The sequence below is a fragment of the Pleurodeles waltl genome, chromosome 4_2, assembly GCF_031143425.1.
Source record: "Pleurodeles waltl isolate 20211129_DDA chromosome 4_2, aPleWal1.hap1.20221129, whole genome shotgun sequence".
NCBI classification, from domain to species: Eukaryota; Metazoa; Chordata; class Amphibia; order Caudata; family Salamandridae; genus Pleurodeles; species Pleurodeles waltl.
The window spans coordinates 330,144,000-330,163,253 of NC_090443.1; the positions used below are offsets into that span (position 1 = coordinate 330,144,000).

The window sequence follows — 19,254 nt, forward strand, 5'->3', positions numbered from 1 at the left end:
ACTGCCCGACCGATAAGGCCAGAGATTGGGCCCTACTCAGATATATCGACCACTTGCAGCCCAACAGGCGAGCCCGATACTTTCTAATCTTCTGCTCCCTCTCCAGGCCAAGGAGACAGTGAGCCCGTTAATCGTGAATGAAAGACAAATCACACCGGCAAGCTCGACTCATTCAAGGCATTAATTCTCTACCCACATGACCAACCCATGCAGATCACAGATACCTTACCTGCCAGACTCACCGATGAACGACATTAGCACAATATATACTGGGCCCAGGATAGCGTGAATGTGGTGCTGCCCTGATGCATACATAGCGGGCCATCAGTCAAGCACTGTTAACTCTCATAGCTTGAATTACGTACATCTTGTTGTCCCAGAAAAGTACACACTGTCCAACCTGGGGGGGATCAAATTCATATCGGAGACAACGCTGGAGAGGTGTGGGGACATTAATCAACAAAATCAAGTGGCACTCACAGGCTGCTTGTAATGTGTTGCCGGATATGATTACTGCCGATGGCAAGCCAGCCTATCCTCTAAATGCTTGAATTAGCATGTTATACATTACATGGACCAAGCTGTGCACCTCTGCTGAAATATGGGCCTCCTGCTCTCTAATGCATCTGGGACCCCAGCGTGACCATCTCAGAGCACTGGTCCCATTGCAAACACAAGTATGACACAAGCACCAATCCCAGGTGATAAACTCAACATGGTAGTTGCAGCTGTAGAACACACGCTTGCGTCACTGGAATCCAAAATAGACCAAGTAACAACTGACCTAATGATGTTGCATGCAACTGACCGATCGAGTCCACTCTACAGAAATGTCACTTCAAGCCAATGTGCCTAAAACTGGTCAGCTGACAGCAGACTTGAAGACCTGCCTGCAACACATCCAGACACTGGAGACATGGGCTGACGCAGAAGGAAGCACCAGGTGCAAAAATATCTGCATAATAGGCCTGCCAGAGGGAGCAGAAGGGAGAGATGAGGTGAAATATGTTGAGGCATGGCTCTGGAGACTCCTCCCAGAGGGGACATTGTCATTGTTCTTTGCTATCGAAAGGGTGCGTTGCGTTCCAGACCTGCATTTGGCACCATCCCAAGGCCTACATTACTCCGCCTGCTGCATTATCGCAACTGTGACTCCATACTGAAAGAACCCCGGAAATTAACTGAAATCACAGTGGCTAATGCACACAATATGTATTTAACTGACTACACTATACAAGTACAAAGACAACAAAATTAATTTCTGGCAGTTGAGCACCGATTGCAAGACTCCGAGCTACGATACTCGGTGTTCTTTCCAGCGAGACTCTGGGTCATGTCAGAGGGGAAGACTCACTTTTTCAACTCCACACAGGGTGCCTGGGACTGGTTGGAAGCTGCGGGTCTGTCTGTGGCGCCTCACATGCAAGAAACGGGACTGACCCAGGACAAGCGATGGGAACCACGCCCCACAAACCACCGCTGCCCATCAAGAGGATCTCTCCAACCCAGGGCATCTAGAGCAGAGGCTGAGTGAAGGGAGAAAAGCCGTGCAGATAGCCACTCAGATTCGGGATGACACGCCGGAGTGTACTTCAAGGGACGACTCCGGGGACGAAGGTTCATCCATGACGTGGCCCAGTGCATTAGAACATGAAACTGTCCCTGGTGTGAGCCCTCAGACAAAATTATTTACCTCATGGCTAAATCACGAATAATGTACACAGCGCAGCACCTTTGGGAACCCGCACGTTGCGATTCTGCTCTATTGGTATTGTATGTGTTACAAGTTGCTTGTATGTGTTACAAGTCACTTAAGTTCTTGCTTTACTGTAGTTTTGTGATACTCTGATCCCATGTTACCTGCAAATACAGGAAAGACATTGATGCTCGCTTTAGCGCAGCCGACTGTCCATGTGACCACAAACAGAATATGAAGTGACAAACTGTCCTTGTGTTTGACACAAGTATAATGACCTGGAACGTATGTGGCATGCATACCCCTTCAACGTGCTACACAGTATAGTCTTGCATTAAACGCCACACAATACATATTGTCCTAATACAAGAATCACACTTAACACACCAGGAAGCAATCAGACTACAACGCAGATGGCGAGGGCAGGTATATGCTACTCACTATTCCTCGTACGCTCGGGAAAGCTGATATGGATCCGCCCTGGGACCTCCCTTTGCTTCGGAAGAAGTGGTTATAGACCCTGAGGGTCAATGTGTGTTTGTCAAGGGCTGATTAAATGGCTGCCACGTTCTACTGGGGAACATCTAAGTTCCCAGTACAGACCAAAACTACTTACAAACAATCTCACAATCCGTGTCCAAATGGAGCGGAATCCCGTGGCTAATAGGAAGGGATTAAATAGCTTCCTTTGTGTCGACTTAGACCGCTCATTTCCCCCTCTCCCTCACAAAGTGGCTACTTCCAATGCGTCAGCATTGCAAGAGTGGCTTAATCTCTGGCAGTTAACAGATATATTATGCCGCCGACAGAATGTAATCCTATTACTCTCCACCTCATTAACTACTTGTCAGGATTGATCGTTTGGTATGTACCCTTAACTTACTTGGTCACATCACACACATAGACTACTTGGGGATAGCCATCGACACGTATTTTGAACATAACACAGGGCGTCCTCGAGGCTCCCTGAATGGGGTGCACTAAAAGTCACACTTACGGGCCACTGCCAAGGAACAAGCGGAGGCATGCACCGTCAGAGAGGGAACTGATATGGGTAGAGTGTAAGCTCCTAGCTTTGGAAACCCAAATTACACTAGATCCCTACGCTACCACTACCCTCACTGAAGCAAGGCAGATGCATGTAGCTTCAATGGAGCATCTCCGATGCCTTAATTATGAAGTGCACTCTGCAAAAACCCATGCACTTGCAGACAAGGCATGATCCCGCCTATTGTGGCTGCTAAACAGGACCAACTTCACCAATCTATTACCGCATGTAGATCAGTGACAAATTACTTATTATATACCCAACGAGACAAACATCAAGAATTAACATGTCACTATAAAGCACTGTATCATTCAAACTTGACTGGCAGCCCAGACAAGACTTGCGCATGCCTTTTCCCGTTACTTCACCCACAAATTACAGCTGAACGACAAGAGGAACTACACGAGCAGATAACAGTGTCTGAGATACAAGGAGCTAGATGAGCACTGGCTACGGTTAAAGCACAGGCCAGAAGGCTTGCCTGCTGAATTTTAAAAAACGTATTTGACACAACTGGCCCCCCACCTTAAAAACAAAATGTATGCCCTAAAGTCCCTCTGGCTCCCAGTTTCCCTTGCTGAAGCTTTACTAATATCCTTCCCAAAACCAGAGAGAGAACCTATTGCATTAGGGTCATACCAGCCCCAGCCCCTGGCTCTATTGAATACGGATTACAAAATCCTGGCGAAAATACTAGCAGCCCACTTATCCCCACTTGTCCCTCTCTTAATACACCCTGACCAGAATGGCTTTGTCCCTGGCAGGAGCACCTCCCTTAACCTGTGTCACTTTTTCCAAATCCTCACCTAAGCCCCCAATAGATGACCCTGTGCTGGCTGCATGGCACTTGATCTAGAGAAGGCCTTTGATTCTTTGGAATGGGCCTTCCTGTTTGATGTCCTGCCCCGCTATGGTATAAAACCTAAATGTATCCAACTAATAAGTCTATTATACTCAAGGCCTTACAGGGGAGCCTCATATCGGAACCAGTTCAGATTGACAGAGGTACTAGACATTGATGCCTGCTCTTGCCCATTTTATTCTTGTTAGCCATTGAAACTCTTGGACTTGCTATGCGTTCCCACACAGCAGATTGGGACATACCTTTAAGGCACAGAACACACACGATCTCGCTTTATGCAGATGATTTACTCCTATACCTCAGGGTCATTCACTGCATCCCCAAACAGTTGCACAAACCTTACAACAATTTGCCCACATTTCTGACCTCTAAGTAAACTGGGCAAAATCATGCTTATTTCCCTTTACCCCCACAACACCTGACTCGCACCTTCAAATAGATGCCGACCCGGTAACCTGGCAGCCAGCAGTCTTTCATTACTTAAACATTAGAAAATATAATTCAGACTCATATATTCAATAGGAATATCACCAGAACAGTAATTTCACTAAAATGACAAATTACCTTCTGGGCCACACTTCTGCTATCAGTTGCAGGACTCATCACACTTCTTAAAATGGTAGCTTGTCCCGACTGCTCTATTATTTTTCAAATTTACCATTGTGTATACCACCCTCGTTCTTGAGATCCCTGTAAAAGATAATCAGAGGATTCATCTGGAATAAAACCAGGTGTAGGGTGGCACTAGCAAAACTATATCTCCCATTGGATCAAGGAGGCCCAGCGGTGCCAAACTATGAGCACTATTATTTGGCAGCTCAGCTTCAATGGGTAGCTAAATGGCTCGCTGGCCAACACACTTGCAGACACTGCTACACTGGACCCTATATGGAATCATACTGCAGTTATTCATCTTTTCCACCCATGCTCAACCCCACCCCAAGCTATTACTTGTAGCACACCACCTCTACCTCACTCGAAATATCACCCTATATGCACCAGCAATCCCAATTCAAAGGACACCCAGAGGACGGGAAATCACCACTTCGATAGAGTCAAATATATGGACTGCAGCGACCTACACACACTGGGCAACCTATATCAAGACGGAACTCTTTTGCCCTACGACACACTGATGGTTGAAACAGGGATACCGCCTGGGCACTTTCTTGTGTATCATTTCCTTATTAGGGTGCTGAAAAATAAATGGGGGATATGATAGATCCTCAAATGCACTTGACTTTACAATATTCACACGTGATGGGCACGAACCGCTACATAACGTGTTCGTTAACAAGCACATTAAGACACCCCACAGTGATATCATGAATGCATCAATACCAAAAATGGGAGGTGGACTTGATGCAGCCATGCACGGACAAATAATGGTTGGCGATCCCGATACACATGCCCAGCAATGCGAGGTTCAGGCATATTTAATATTACGTAGTACACAAAGCAGTCCTGACCCTGGCTAAAATCAATCGATATTTTTATAGCATAAATGCGACGTGCCCTCACTGTGGGTGTGTAGATGCCAATTTTCCCCCCCCCCCCCCCACCACATGCTGTGGGACTGTCCCACTCGTCAATGTTACTGACGCAACATAACTGACCACCTATCCCTTTGCACAGAGAGACATGTACTACACACATGGGAGAAAAATTGTCTCTTAGGCCTACACAAAAGAGGTAAAGCGCATAAAGCCACAACCTTCTTTCTAGACAAAGGGTTCTCGGTGGCCAAACGTCTCATCACATGCCGATGGAAATACCCCGAGCCCCCGACAGTTGCAGCATGGCACGTTCCCTCATTGCTTGGGCAAAGGCTTAAGGCGTGGCGCTGAGGAGGGAGGACTATTTGGGAGTCTGCAAATACCCAATATCCGATGGGTGGTATACCATATTAACAGAACTACAAACCTCTGTACAAATTGATTAGACAAGAAATAGGGAAGAGGCGCAGAGCAGTATGAATGCAGAGGAACCCTGTACACCAGATGACTAATTAGCAGAACTAACCTCTTGCTATGACAAAACCTTTCTTCAATGTGGATGACACTGAATAACCTGCTGGAAATTGTAATGCAATAATCATAATTGATAGACCGGGATATCGGTTAATTGGTATGTAAAATTGCTGAGTAATTGCAAGCATGATATCAACAAGTAGATTTCAGAAATTTCACCTGTGAAATACCTACGTACTACCTGTACTTAAGTATCATGCAGACAGAGGCGACCTTATATTCTTGAATGTCTGAATGTTCACTGTCTCAAATATACGCTTATATACTATGTGAACTGCTCAAAGATCCAAAACTGTATCGATAAAAGTTGATAAAAATAAAGAGATGTAAAACAAATTCTTAAAGTAATACATGTCAATGCGTAATTAATACAATCAGAACCTGCACAGTTCCTCACTAACATAGAGACATTTTACTGTAGGTATTTTTATAGCACAACCCTTGTAGTATGACCATTTTTTTTGCTGAAAAATAGATCACACATGCTTATCCTACCAGCTTTAGGAAAACATTCAATATTTTTAATTAAAATACAATCGTGGCAGTACACATCTATGCACTAAGCAACTCCTGAAACCTCCTAGCAGAACTTGATACAGTAATTTTCAACATGTATAATAATACTTGCATGAAAACATTTTGCTAAGGCTTTGTCTCCTTATTTGTTGATTAGCTACACTACCCTAGTCCCTTACAACATGTTTCGATCAAGATTTTCCTCGAGCTCCTTGTAATTTTCCAGACTGAGAGAAGTCCGGCTTCGTCATAGAGCTGCAAAATGTATTATGTTGGGGTTATTTGCAGCCAGTTTGCAGTGCTTTTCGGCCATTTAGATAATTAGTTATACTCAACTTCTCTTGGGTATCTGGATAATCTTGCCTTAGGTGAGTAGTTGTAACTGAATAGGATTTAGGAAGATTTCAGTTAATTGTAAAGTGGCATGTGAAAATAAAAATATGATTGAATAATGGCAGGTCACACTCATCAGGCTTGAATTAATGCTTTCCCCTCCCATTTCAGGTTTTCCTCTTTTCTGTAGTTCTGTGTGTGATGTGCTTTTTCTGACCAGATGGCCCCCTATGTGTCAGTGTGGTATGTTGATAATTACTTACTTCTTTCTGCCTCTCTTCAGTTGTTTGATCCCATTCTTGTTCTTCTCTCCACAGATCTACATGCACTTACGTTCTTACACCTGCCCCAACGAACAGCGATATATTGTGCGCATCCTCTTCATTGTGCCTATCTATGCCTTTGACTCTTGGCTAAGCCTGCTCTTTTTCACCAATGACCAGTACTATGTCTACTTTGACACTGTGCGGGACTGCTATGAGGGTGAGTGTATGAGTCTTTTGGAGAGGGCTACATTAACTGGGAAGGAAAACCACATGGGTTCAGTAAGCTACTCTTTGACTGAGCAAATGTTTGAGTACGGAACACACTGAAGTTTCTTGTAATTCATTGGGAAGAGTCTACTGTGCGGCTATTTGTTGTGAGGGATGCAGATTGAAGTACTGTGGCATGTCCTCTCCACAGCAGTGTGATTATTAAACCTCCAGTGAACATAAAACCTATTTGAAAGTAAATGAAAAGATCAGATTCCATGCTTATGCATTTGATCTTTCTGGTGTGAAGACCGATATGAATGTCCATTTTATGTTGGTTATGATGGCAGTTCTAAATAGAATAAGGGAGAACATGTGTAGCTACACGAAGATTTACCGTTCAGGAGGAAAGACGGTTGAGCATGGGGTCTCTACTTTGCCTCAGAGGGCGATCTACAAACGGGAAGGGTATTTTTTGAGGATGTGGATTGTGGTGCACTTAAAGCTCTGCCTAATCCAGGGGTGTGGTATTTCATAAAATATCTACTTGTCGATGGAACAGGTTGCTTCATAAATCTGCTTTTCCTGTTTAAAAAAATCTACTTGTCCCTTTGGTGCCATGTAGTGTGGCGACAAATCATATCAGCAATCTCATCATGTAAGAGCTTTGATAATAACCTTTATGATTATGCCAGGGCTAATACTATAGTAAGGCTTGAATAATAGCAAATTTAAGCCCTACTATGGCAATTTCCTTATCATGGCACCTTTCAGCATAAATGCATACAGGGGCTAGAGGAAGCGATAAGCAACAGTTCCAGGACTGGAATGCCTTTTAGCCTATGCAAACCTACTAATGTATATGTTTTAAGGATTTTCCTCAGCTTCTCTCTATTTTTTTCTCATACTGAGAAAGGTTAGACATTTACTTCTGACAAGGGCAGAAGTAGACTTTCTTTCAGGGTTGGGGAAAAAGTGGTTCCCGGGAAAGTGAACTTGTAAACACTCAATAGATTTTAGCATGAGCAAATCTACACATGCATATTTACTCGTGCTGAAATACTTTTCTCAAATATGTTCTAGGAGTACAATTTCTTGGTCTACTTCTGTAAATTCTTGTGAATTCATGAAAGCCACTAATTCAAAGACATATACCCTTGGTGCATTTTTGTGACTTTCTTTAAGAATTGGGCCCCTTATTAGGTCTGGTGTTAACCAAGACACTTTGCTTTTATTAAAATTCTGTTTCTCTCTTTTATCTTCCGGCTGGCTGTACTATGAGTGATGGTATTCTGCTCTTTAACAAGGAGCATAGTGGCACACAAAGAAGTTTCTTTCAGTGCCAGGAACTGCTGTGGCAATGTGTGTAATTTGAGACAAAAACCTTTCTTGCTTTTGCCAATGTTTGTGACCGTGATGAGGGCCTGACAGCTCCCAGAATAATAGTGTTATAAAGGCCATGTCAAAATAAGACACACATTGACAGAATCAAAACACTGACACCCGATGTCAGATGGGTTGGCTTTGTCAGTGCTTGTTTATTTTCAAGTTTCCCATAATGTTGTTGAAAATGGTTACATTGATTTTCATTTTTTGGAAATGCTAGCATGCATCAACACATTTTACTAAATGATGCATCAATGAAATTGTACCTAAATTTCACAGTAATTTAGTAAAACTATTTTTTACTATTTGCATTTTTTTTCTGAACATATTATTTTGAAAGCAAAGAATCCACAGTCGTCTTTACAAACTTCTGCAGGCATTTGCATCTAATCAAAGAGCATTCTGAGTATATTATATGTAGCGTCATATTAAAATTTCAAACGTGTGTACATATTGTTTTCTTCTTTTTTTACTGTAACCTCTGTGAATAGTGCAGTGTGACCTTACAACATTTAGAGTGCTCTCCGTTATAATAAATGAGGGACACGCCTCAGGACTTCGTGCTTATTTCTGGGTCCAGCCTTTATTGCCTGCTTCTGCTGTCATCACAGAGCATTAATCACAGAAACCAGTACTGCTCCAGCACTACCCTGACTACAGGACACACTTTAGAGAAAGCCGCTGCCTTCGCTTACGCCCGCTGGGGACTCAGTATCACATAATCTCCTCTGCTACACACCTGTGCCTGATCTCGCCAGAACCTCTTTAGGCGCACTGCAGTCCTGCCCGTTGGACGCCTGAGGACTTTGTTCATTTTTCTGAGACCAGCCTTTTTTGCCGGCTTCCGATGTCATCATGGAGCATTTCTGATGGATACACCTACCTGTGGATTCCTCACCTAAAGAATTCTCCCCCTCGCGCCAGCCTCGACGAAAATTTCTTCTAGCTCTGCACGTCGATGATGACGTCACAATCGCCCGACTCAACGCGACGCCGCATGACGTCATCTAGGCAATAAGAAGCCCTCGTCGACGTACAGACGTCAGTTCCCATTTTTCCGTGCCCGAGTAACGTTTTTTCTTCGAGGCTCACAGGGAGCTACAGTTTCGAACGACGGTTACAATGTCGCAGCCAAGGAAATCCGGCTTTAAACCATGTAACCAGTGCGGGGTCGGATGTCGGTTACCGATCCCCATGAAAATTGCCTCTGGTGCCTTAGCTCTGACCATGAGGTCGAGTCATGTGGCTCCTGCCAGCGCATGAACCCTAAGGCACTCAAAGAAAGGGAGGCAAAATTGTTCTTGGCTCGTTCCAAGAAAAAGAAGGGGAGGCATCATAAGAGGGAGTCCTCTTCAAGATCTTCGAGATCTCGTCACCACCATGGTGACTCTCGGCGCCGTCATGGTTCCTGGCGCCGATCGAGTAAGGGATGGTCCAGATCAAGATCGGCATCTCCGTCAGCTCGGCGCCGTCCGACGTGGGAGATTAGCCCGACCGTCACCCCTCCACCTCCTACGACCCCGACGTCACCCAGGTCGGTTTTCGAGGTCGAGCCTCCCCAGAGGCCAGAGGGCTCTCCTAGCCAGGAGTTACCTGGCCCCTCTTCGGCATCTATGCCGGCGCAGCAACAATACCCGGCTTTCCCGACTCCGGGAACGGATCCTGCGGCGTTCTTGAACGGCATGTTTAACATTTTTACTTCCATGGCTCCGGGTGGCGGTCAAGCAGGTCCGTCTGGCCGTTTGGCCTTTAATTTGGGCGTTCCGGCGTCTTACAAGTCGACGCCTTTCACTCCATTTTTGCCTGGTGCACCTGAAGCGGCGCCAATGCCCTTGACGTCGCTGAGGAGACCTGCTACACCTGCTACGGCGCCGTTGGATTCACCTCGGATCCAATCCACAGTCAAGGTTCCTGTGGAGCCGGAGGGTCCGGCATCGGATGGATCGGAGGTTCAGCGCCAACGGAGATCTTCGGCGTTGGCCGACGCCTTATCGACGCCGGGTCTGGAGTCAAGGCTTCATTATAGACGTCTGGCTTTGCGCCTGTTGGAGGAGGAAGAATATAGCAGGCAGCACCTGGAAGAGGGTGAGGTTTTGGAGCCTTCTGGAGACTTTCAGGGTCTTGCTACGGCGAGTGGCATAGATACCTCCCCAGAGTGGGATCTAGCTTCCCCTGGAGAGTTCACTGAGGAAGATGCATCTTTCCACGCTGTAATTCGGAAGGCTGCGGACTTTTTAGACCTTCCCCTTCCAGCTGCGGAGGTTAAGAGAAACCTGTTGACTGAGGTTTTGCATCCAACATCTGTAACTGCAGAGCCTCTCTTGCCCTTTAATGAGGCACTCCTGGATCCTATTAAAGACATCTGGAGGAAACCTGTGTCTACCGCTGCTGTCAACAGGGCGGTGGCTCGTCGCTATCGGGCAGCACCAGGTGATCCTGTGTTTCTCTCCAAACACCCGACACCGGAGAGTTTAGTGGTTCAGGTCTCCTGCTCGTCCAGGTCCTCTCCTGGCTCGTTTCCCGGAACACCTGCGGACAGGGAATCGAAGAAAATGGACCATACTGCTAAAAAGGCCTTTTCTTCTTGTAGCATGGCCTTAAAGTCATCCAACGCGACCTGCCTATTGGGACGTTATACCCATGCCCTTATGGAGGAAGAGAAAGGCCACCCAAACTTGTCCCAGGAAATGTTGCAGTTACTGGCGGACGCTCAGGCGGCAGCGACCCAGGTGATCCAGTCGGGATTGGACACTTCAGACTCAGTGGCTAGAGCTATGGGCAGGACCATAGTTTCTAGGAGACAATCTTGGCTACGTTCATCTGGCTTCTCGTCTGATGTACAGGCGACTCTTCTCGATCTACCCTTTGATGGCGAGAAGCTCTTTGGGACAAAGGCGGATTCTGCTCTGGAACGATTTAAGGAGAGCAGAGCCACTGCGAGATCACTGGGGCTTCAGTCATCTGCCTCATCCTCCTTTAGAGCTTATAGGAGGTTTAGGGGATTTGGACGTGGCTCCTCCTTTCGTGGCAGATTTCAAGGACCACAACAAACTACATCCACGCTGCAATACAGATCTTTCAGGGGCAGGGGCAGAGTCCGGACAAGAGGAGCCACCCAGCAGCACTCTGCCTCTTCCTCTTCCTCGGGAGGGGTGCAGCAAGGAAAGCAGCCGTAGTCCTCCTCCACTCCCTGTCCACTTGTCTCCGGTAGGTGGGAGACTTGCCCATTTTCTTCCGATGTGGGAGGTTATAACATCAGACTCCTGGGTCATCGACATTGTGAAGAAGGGGTACGCTCTTCCCTTTCGGGAATTCCCTCCTCCCTTCCCTCCCTGCCCATCCTTCTGTTCGGAAGACCATCTTCTCCTATTACAACAGGAAGTATTTTCCCTATTGGCAAAAGGCGCAATAGAGTTGGTTCCCGAGCAGGAGAGGTGTCAGGGCTGTTACTCAAGATACTTCCTGATCCCCAAAAAGGATGGTCGGTTGAGACCGATTTTGGACTTGAGTGCTTTGAATTGGTTCCTCAGGCAGGAAAAGTTCAAAATGCTGACCCTTTCGCAGGTTCTTTTGGTGTTGAACAAAGGAGACTGGATGGTGTCTGTCGACTTGCAGGACGCATATTTTCATATTCCGATCCTCAAATCGCACAAGAAGTATCTCCGGTTTGTGGTGGGATCGCAACATTATCAGTTTGCGGTTCTCCCGTTTGATCTTACTTCAGCACCTCGAGTCTTCACAAAGGTGATGGCGGTGGTAGCGGCAGAGCTCAGAAGAAGGGGAATAACGGTATTTCCCTATCTGGACGATTGGTTAATCAAAGCCAAGACTCCAGAGCTCGTGCGGCGCCATCTCCAGTCGACAACTCAGTTGTTGTACGACCTGGGTTTTTCAGTCAATGTACCCAAATCTCACCTGGAGCCCTCAACGCCTCCTGTTCATAGGGGCAGTATTGGACACAACATTGAATCAGGCCTTTCCTCCACCCCAGCGGGTCCAGGACATTCAGGCGTTGATTCCAATGTTTCCAGTCCTCCAGGTCCTTCGTCTGCTCGGTCTGTTCGCTTCTTGCATACTGTTGGTCACTCATGCACGCTGGCACATGAGGGCCCTTCAGTGGTGCGTCCGCAGGCAGTGGTTTCAGCACAAAGGGGATCTCGAGGAGTCGATAAAGATCTCCAGAGACACTGCAGTGGATCTTCAATGGTGGGCAGCAGTCGACAACCTGTCACAAGGAAGGCCGTTCTCGCTGCCATCACCAGTGGCCACAGTGGTAACGGATGCTTCCACTCTACGGTGGAGAGCTCATCTGGGGGACCTGGAGGTCAAAGGCCTTTGGTCTCCGGTAGAACAGAGATTACACATCAATCTGTTGGAATTGCGGGCAGTACGTCTGGCTCTCAAGGCCTTTCTCCCTTCCATTCGCGGTCAGTCAGTCCAGATTCTGACGGACAACACTACCGCAATGTGGTATATAAACAAGCAGGGAGGAGTGGGGTCGTATCTTCTTTGCAGAGAAGCTCTTCGACTCTGGTCCTGGCTTCAGGACCACAGGATTTGCTTGGTAGCACATCATTTGGCCAGAGCTCTGAACGTGCGTGCGGATGTTCTCAGTCGACACAGCTCAGTCGACCACGAGTGGCGTCTTCATCCAGATCTGGTTCTGTATATCTTTCAGATGTGGGGATATCCACAAATAGATCTGTTTGCAACTCAAGAGAATGCACAGTGCCCGCTGTTTTGCAGCCTCCAGTATCCGGTGCAAGGAGCTTTGGGTGACTCGTTTCAGATGTCCTGGAAGGGTCAGTTGCTTTACGCATTTCCCCCCCCATACCCTTGATTCCTCGAGTTCTGAGGAAGGTCCGTCAAGACAGAGCCCAAGTCATCTTAATAGCTCCAGATTGGCCAAGAAGGGTGTGGTATTCAGACCTTCTCCAACTCTCTCAGTGCCCGCCACTCCATCTCCCTTACAGGGTGGACCTCCTCCCGCAGCCGCAGGGGCAGATTCTACACCCCCACCTCCAGAGCCTGCACCTTCATGCCTGGAGATTGAACGGGGCAATCTGAGTGCTTTTTCTCTCCCACCAGAAGTGGTGGATGTTATCGGCCAGGCGACACTCCACCAAATATTTATGCAAGTCGTTGGGCTAAATTTGCATGCTGGTGTGGAGAGAACAGAATCAATCCCTTAAAAGCTTGTTTATCTGACATATTGTCATTTGCTCTTTGTCTGGCACAGAAGGGTTGTGCGATTGCCACAGTCAAAGGTTATTTATCTGCGCTATCCGCTTTTCTGTGCCTTCCTGATCAGCCATCCTTCTTTAAATCTCCTATTGTTTTAAGGTTTCTAAAGGGACTCACTAACAAATTTCCACCAACACCATTTGTTATGCCTCAGTGGGACCTTAATTTAGTTTTAGCATTTTTAATGGGGTCCCCTTTTGAACCAATGCATTCTTGCTCTTTACGGTTGCTAGTTTTCAAGACTGTTTTCCTTGTGGCCATAACATCTGCCAGAAGGGTCAGTGAGCTTCAGGCTCTTAGTGTAGATCCCCCATACCTTTCTTTCTTTAAGGACAAACTGGTGTTAAGGACCAAGCCTTCCGAAGGTTGTTACACCCTTTCACCTGGGGCAGTCAATTACTCTCTCTTCCTTTTACCCTCCACCTCACCCATCCAAGAAGGAAGAGAGGCTCCACCGGCTGGATCCACGAAGAGCGCTGAGCTTCTACGTCGACAGGACGAGGGAGTTCAGAAAAGATGATCAGCTCTTCGTTGGATACGTGGGGAAGAGGAAAGGTAGAGCGGTCCACAAGAGAACGCTATCCAGGTGGGTCATTCTATGTATTAAGATTTGTTATTCTTTGGCGAAGAAAGAACCACCTGTGGGGCTTCGTGCCCATTCCACCAGGGCTAAAGCAGCTTCATCTGCTTTGGCTAGAGGTGTTCCTGTGGCTGACATCTGCAGGGCAGCGACCTGGGCATCCCTCCATACTTTTGTCAAACATTACTGTTTGGATTCTGAGGTTAGGAGGGATGGCCATTTTGCTCGCTCGGTGCTGCAGGATTTCTTGGTTTGACCATTCGGGCACCCACCTCCGGAGGTAGTACTGCTTTGGGACTCTATTCTTTAGGTGAGGAATCCACAGGTAGGTGTATCCATCAGAAGAATAAGTTACTTACCTTCGGTAACGCTTTTTCTGGTGGATACAGTAACTACCTGTGGATTCCTCACGGTCCCACCCACCTCCCCGTTGCCTGGCTGGTCATACCGAGAAATCCTTGGGTGAGCATCCCTGGTCTTGTATATTTGTATATATCTGATTCATGTATATAGTTGTAATATATGTATATATATATTTCTTTTTCAAAATTAGATAATTCAAGGAAAACATGTTTGGACTTGACTTATAAGTTTTACTCTTGTATTAAGTAATTATTACTGTTATTTAACTTTATTTTGTTATAATAAATGTTCTATTTTCATTCAATTGAGATGAATATGTTCTCTTTAGGGTCAACCTGTTCGCTTCTATGGCACGTAAAAAATGGTGATAACTGACGTCTGCACGTCGACGAGGGCTTCTTATTGCCTAGATGACGTCATGCGCCGTCGCGTGGAGTCGGGTGATTGTGACGTCATCGTCGACGTGCAGAGCTAGGAGAAATTTCCGTCGAGGCTGGCGCGAGGGGGAGAATTCTTTAGGTGAGGAATCCACAGGTTACTGTATCCACCAGAAAAAGCGTTACCGAAGGTAAGTAACTTATTCTTCTCGCTTAGACCAGCACTACCCTGAATCCACGATACACTTTAGGAAATCCACTGCATTGTGTTAGGCCGCTGCTGGGGACTCACTACCCCATAGTCCCCTCTGCTACACACCTGTGTCTGATCTTGTCTTGCTCTCATATCTTAAGGCACGCAGCATGGGATGTGCACCTGCAATGCTAGGACTGGCCCATCCACACCCTCAGGAGGTTGGGCTGGGCTGGGCCTCCTCTCTAAGGTTTGCTTAGCTAACTTTAAGGTACTGTTGCTTGTTACTCAAATAATCCCTCCTTTGTTACTATTTCTACTCTTAATCAGAGGTGGGACTGCTCTGTGGATGCCTTGTCTAACCAGCCTCTTGCTTGGCTGTACTGGTTTTTATATTGTTACGCTGTTCTGACTGTTGTATATTTTTAGTTGTAGATGGGGAAGAGGTAGACTAGGAAGGTGGTGACAGGAGTGGTAAAAAAAAAAATCTTTTAAAAAAAACCCACAAAAACACGCTGGCAGTAATTGCATGTTAGATAGGATTGATGATTTATTGGTTGAATGTGAAGAGATACTAGCCCCAACCCCTATTGCTTTGTTTGCCTGTCCCTTGAGCGCTCCAAATTCTCAGTTTTGTGCCAGCTCAAGCCAGAAAATACGTATTCCTGGAATGTTTAAGAGATCTAGCAACCGAATACTGGAACCACCAACCTCCCCTCTCTATTAGCCCTGATAACCCAGAGAGTAGTATCCCGGCCAAAGCAGACCGTTGAGCAAAATATTCCATGCAGTAACTGTGTTTTACCTTCGCAAGATATCCCTGAAGTTTCTGTGATCACTGAGGGACCTATCCATTACCTCTCTATAGCCCATCTGGACCGATGATGAATATCTCTCGAGTGAGCCCACGTATACATTGTGAAGTCGTTAGAAGCGGAGCTACTGAGTGCTTAGTGAGACAGGACCTCTGGAGTACACTAAGTCAGACTGGGAAGGCAGACGCACACTAATCTTGTAATAAAGTCCGTGGCAACTCCAAGGAACTGGTGCCACAAGGCACCAGCCCCTAGTCCACTCTAGGAAGGTCACCCCGGTCCCTCAAAATATCAATATGGTCAATGTGCCCAAGATATTGTCAAGCTTGAGAAATGAGGGGGATGATTCACTTAAGAACAAGGCCAGGCAGTGGATGTGTCATGTGAGGAGATGCAGGTCTATCATCAAGAAATTGTTTCCTGAGGGCCAAAAGATGTGAGATCCCCAATTAATCTACTAATAGTATTGAATTGGCTCTGGTAGATGGAAATCTGGTTGACAGACATCTCCAAACACTGGACACCAGCAACAAGCACATCCCCCCCCCCCTCTTGCACCTCAACCCCCACGGAGTCCATTCCTCACAGTTCACTCCAATTCTCCCACATTTACTGAAGACAAATGGCCTCTTTTCAACAGACTACTTTCCTCGTTCTCACCCCCTCTCGAAGAATGTACATCCTCACTTCGGCTCCATTCTAGCTTAGTGACGGTCTTTCCGTCACTCCTATCCTCATCCACCCCCCCTCCCACCTTTCCAGCATTCCCAGAGACAGCTGCCTACCCAGACCCAAACAAACACAACCTTCCCTTGACAACTTAGACCTACTCCATCTCCTAGAGTTATGCAGCTTCAAATTCCACTAACCCCTCCTCCTATCCTCCTATTGGGGGGCTGACAGGTTTCCACTATCATCTCTGACCACACTAAAACTCACTCACGCCACCCCAGTGCATGCTCATGCCCTTGTAACTTGATACAAATCCCAACTACCCTCTCGGATCAGCCAAGTCAGAAAGACAACAGCTTCTCTTTGAACTGCATGCTACACAAATGTTGATCTGCAGTCCGTCGTTATCTTGAGTGATCAAGCTCGATCCTGACCCATAATCTTGAAAGTGATTTTCCGTCCACCGAGTCAAGACATCCTCATCGAGGAATGTATAGATTTCTTCACCTCTCAAGTTAACAGCTCTGACAAACAATATCGTTCTTGATGACTTCAACATCCACTGGGGAGTCATGGGCGATAGTTATGTGGACACCTCTACCTCCTTTCTCAAAGCCAACAATCTCCAACAACACTGCCATAAACGGACACACCACAAAGGTGCCATTCTGCATCTGATAATCTCCAATTTCTCTTACCTAAAGACATGTAACCTCGTTGTAGTCAACTGGTCTGATCACAGGCAGGCCCCGTTCTCTGTAACTGTCTCTCACACCTAAACATATTGGCAACTCAAGAAAGAGAAATTATGGTTTAGATAATTGCATCCAACGTTGACACAGAAGCCATGGCCTTCATGGTCTTTCCCACCCTGAATTGCGATCACACCAAAACCTTGATATCAACGAGGCCACTGACAAGTTCAACTGCTGCATGGAATGTCTTATTGACAAATGTGCACTACTGAAGTGAAAATTATCCAGATCAAAACCCGCTAGGCCGTTTTTCTCTAAAGAGCTTTATGAAGAACAAAAGCTTATCAGAAAATACAAGAAAGGATGGAGAAAAGCACCATCCTTTCCGAGTATGACTAAGAGGCACGAGGCGAGAAAACAATAATACCAAAAAAATTCTCAGAGCGAAGTTCTCCCATATCCTAGCCGAAGCGCCTGTTTAAGGTTATTGCACAGTTTACTAACCCCACTATCTCTTTGGCTCCCAAGCCATTGGTGGCCTTTTGCAATGACTTTGTGGATTTCTTTGATAGGGTTAGAGCTAACCATATTTAACTTCCCATCGACTACTCCCTTGAAACGGTTGAGTCTCCTCACTGCAAAGCAATACAATTGTGGCCATCTTTCTGTCCAATATCCCAGCAGGACCTACTACGAAACATCTTCAAAGTAAATACCTCAAATCATCATTGGGATACTATCCCAGAATCTATCAGCAAATCTTTTGGCACACCCCTACTCCCCATATAGATCACCTTGGTCAATGCCTCTTTCAATCAGGGCCTCTTCCCTGAACAACTAAAAATGGGTCAAATCTTTCCACTTTAAAAAAAATAATAATAATAAAAAAAAAAAAACCTCGATCCAGAGAACCTGAACAACTACTGCCCAGTCTGTACACTCCCATTTCTAAGCAAAGTCATTGAAAGCTGTGTAGTGTCCCAGCTAACCTCACACACCCAAACAAACAACCTCCTACGCACTCTCCAATCAGGTTTCCACCAGGGTCACAGTACAGAAACTGTGATCCTACAAATAGTCGATGACTCTCTTATAATCCTCGACTCCTGCAACTCCTCCTTCCTGGATTTATCCGCTGCATTCAACACTGTCAACCATCATGACCTCCTTCGTGTTCACGAACTGTGTGTGGGATGTGGAAGAACGGCCCTCAACTGGTTTTCTTTTTACCTTTCCAACTGTTCCCAAATTGTGGAAATGGGCAGCTCAATCTCGAAACCAGTCAGCGTTCACCAAGGTGTCCCCAAGATTCGATCCTGTCCCCAACCCTCTTCAACCCTACCTAGAACCACTATGTGCGATTCTCAGAAACTCTGGGATTCTCTTCCACCTCTGTAACGACGATGTTCAAATATACTTGAAAACCTCATTCCCGAAGGACTTTGCCCTGCTTTCAAATACACTCTTAAAGATTCAAAACCGGACGTCCAACCACCATTTAAATCTCAACCCATCTAAAACAGAATTTCTTTTGATGTTACCTATGAAAGCAAAAACGCCTGTACAAGAATGGATGACTAACTTTCCCACTTTTGTAGGCTGCCCCACCATTTTCACGAGTGCCAGATCACTTGGCATGACTCTGGACAATTGTCTCAATTTTCAAAGCCACATAGAAGCCATGGCCAACAGTGCACAGCATCAACTTAGGCAACTTTGAGGCATAAGACAACTGATTACAGAAACAAGACCTCAAAATAATGGTGTATTATCTCGTTTTCTCTAGACTAGACAATAGAATTGGCCTTGCTCTCAGTGGCCCTAGGTGAACTTTGGGAATGCCTGAGAGAACACCACATGCTGCAAAACGCTTCATCTTAGGTCTCAGGACATTTGAACACCTTTGCCCTGCCCTGCTAACCCTTTAATGATTCCCCATTAAACCACATGCTCAATTCAAAATCGCTTGCA

The 19,254-nt window shown here is 46.2% G+C and overlaps 1 protein-coding gene across 2 annotated transcripts in view; it reads left to right on the forward strand.

Annotated features, from left to right (window-relative positions):
- The window catches only part of TMEM184B (transmembrane protein 184B), a 405,031-nt gene that overhangs the window by 111,349 nt on the left and 274,428 nt on the right, over positions 1-19,254 (forward strand). For both annotated transcript variants that reach the window (XM_069231330.1, XM_069231331.1), the window contains exon 3: positions 6,803-6,968. In XM_069231330.1, the coding sequence (XP_069087431.1) occupies positions 6,803-6,968 (166 nt within the window). The remainder of the gene's footprint in view (positions 1-6,802; positions 6,969-19,254) is intronic.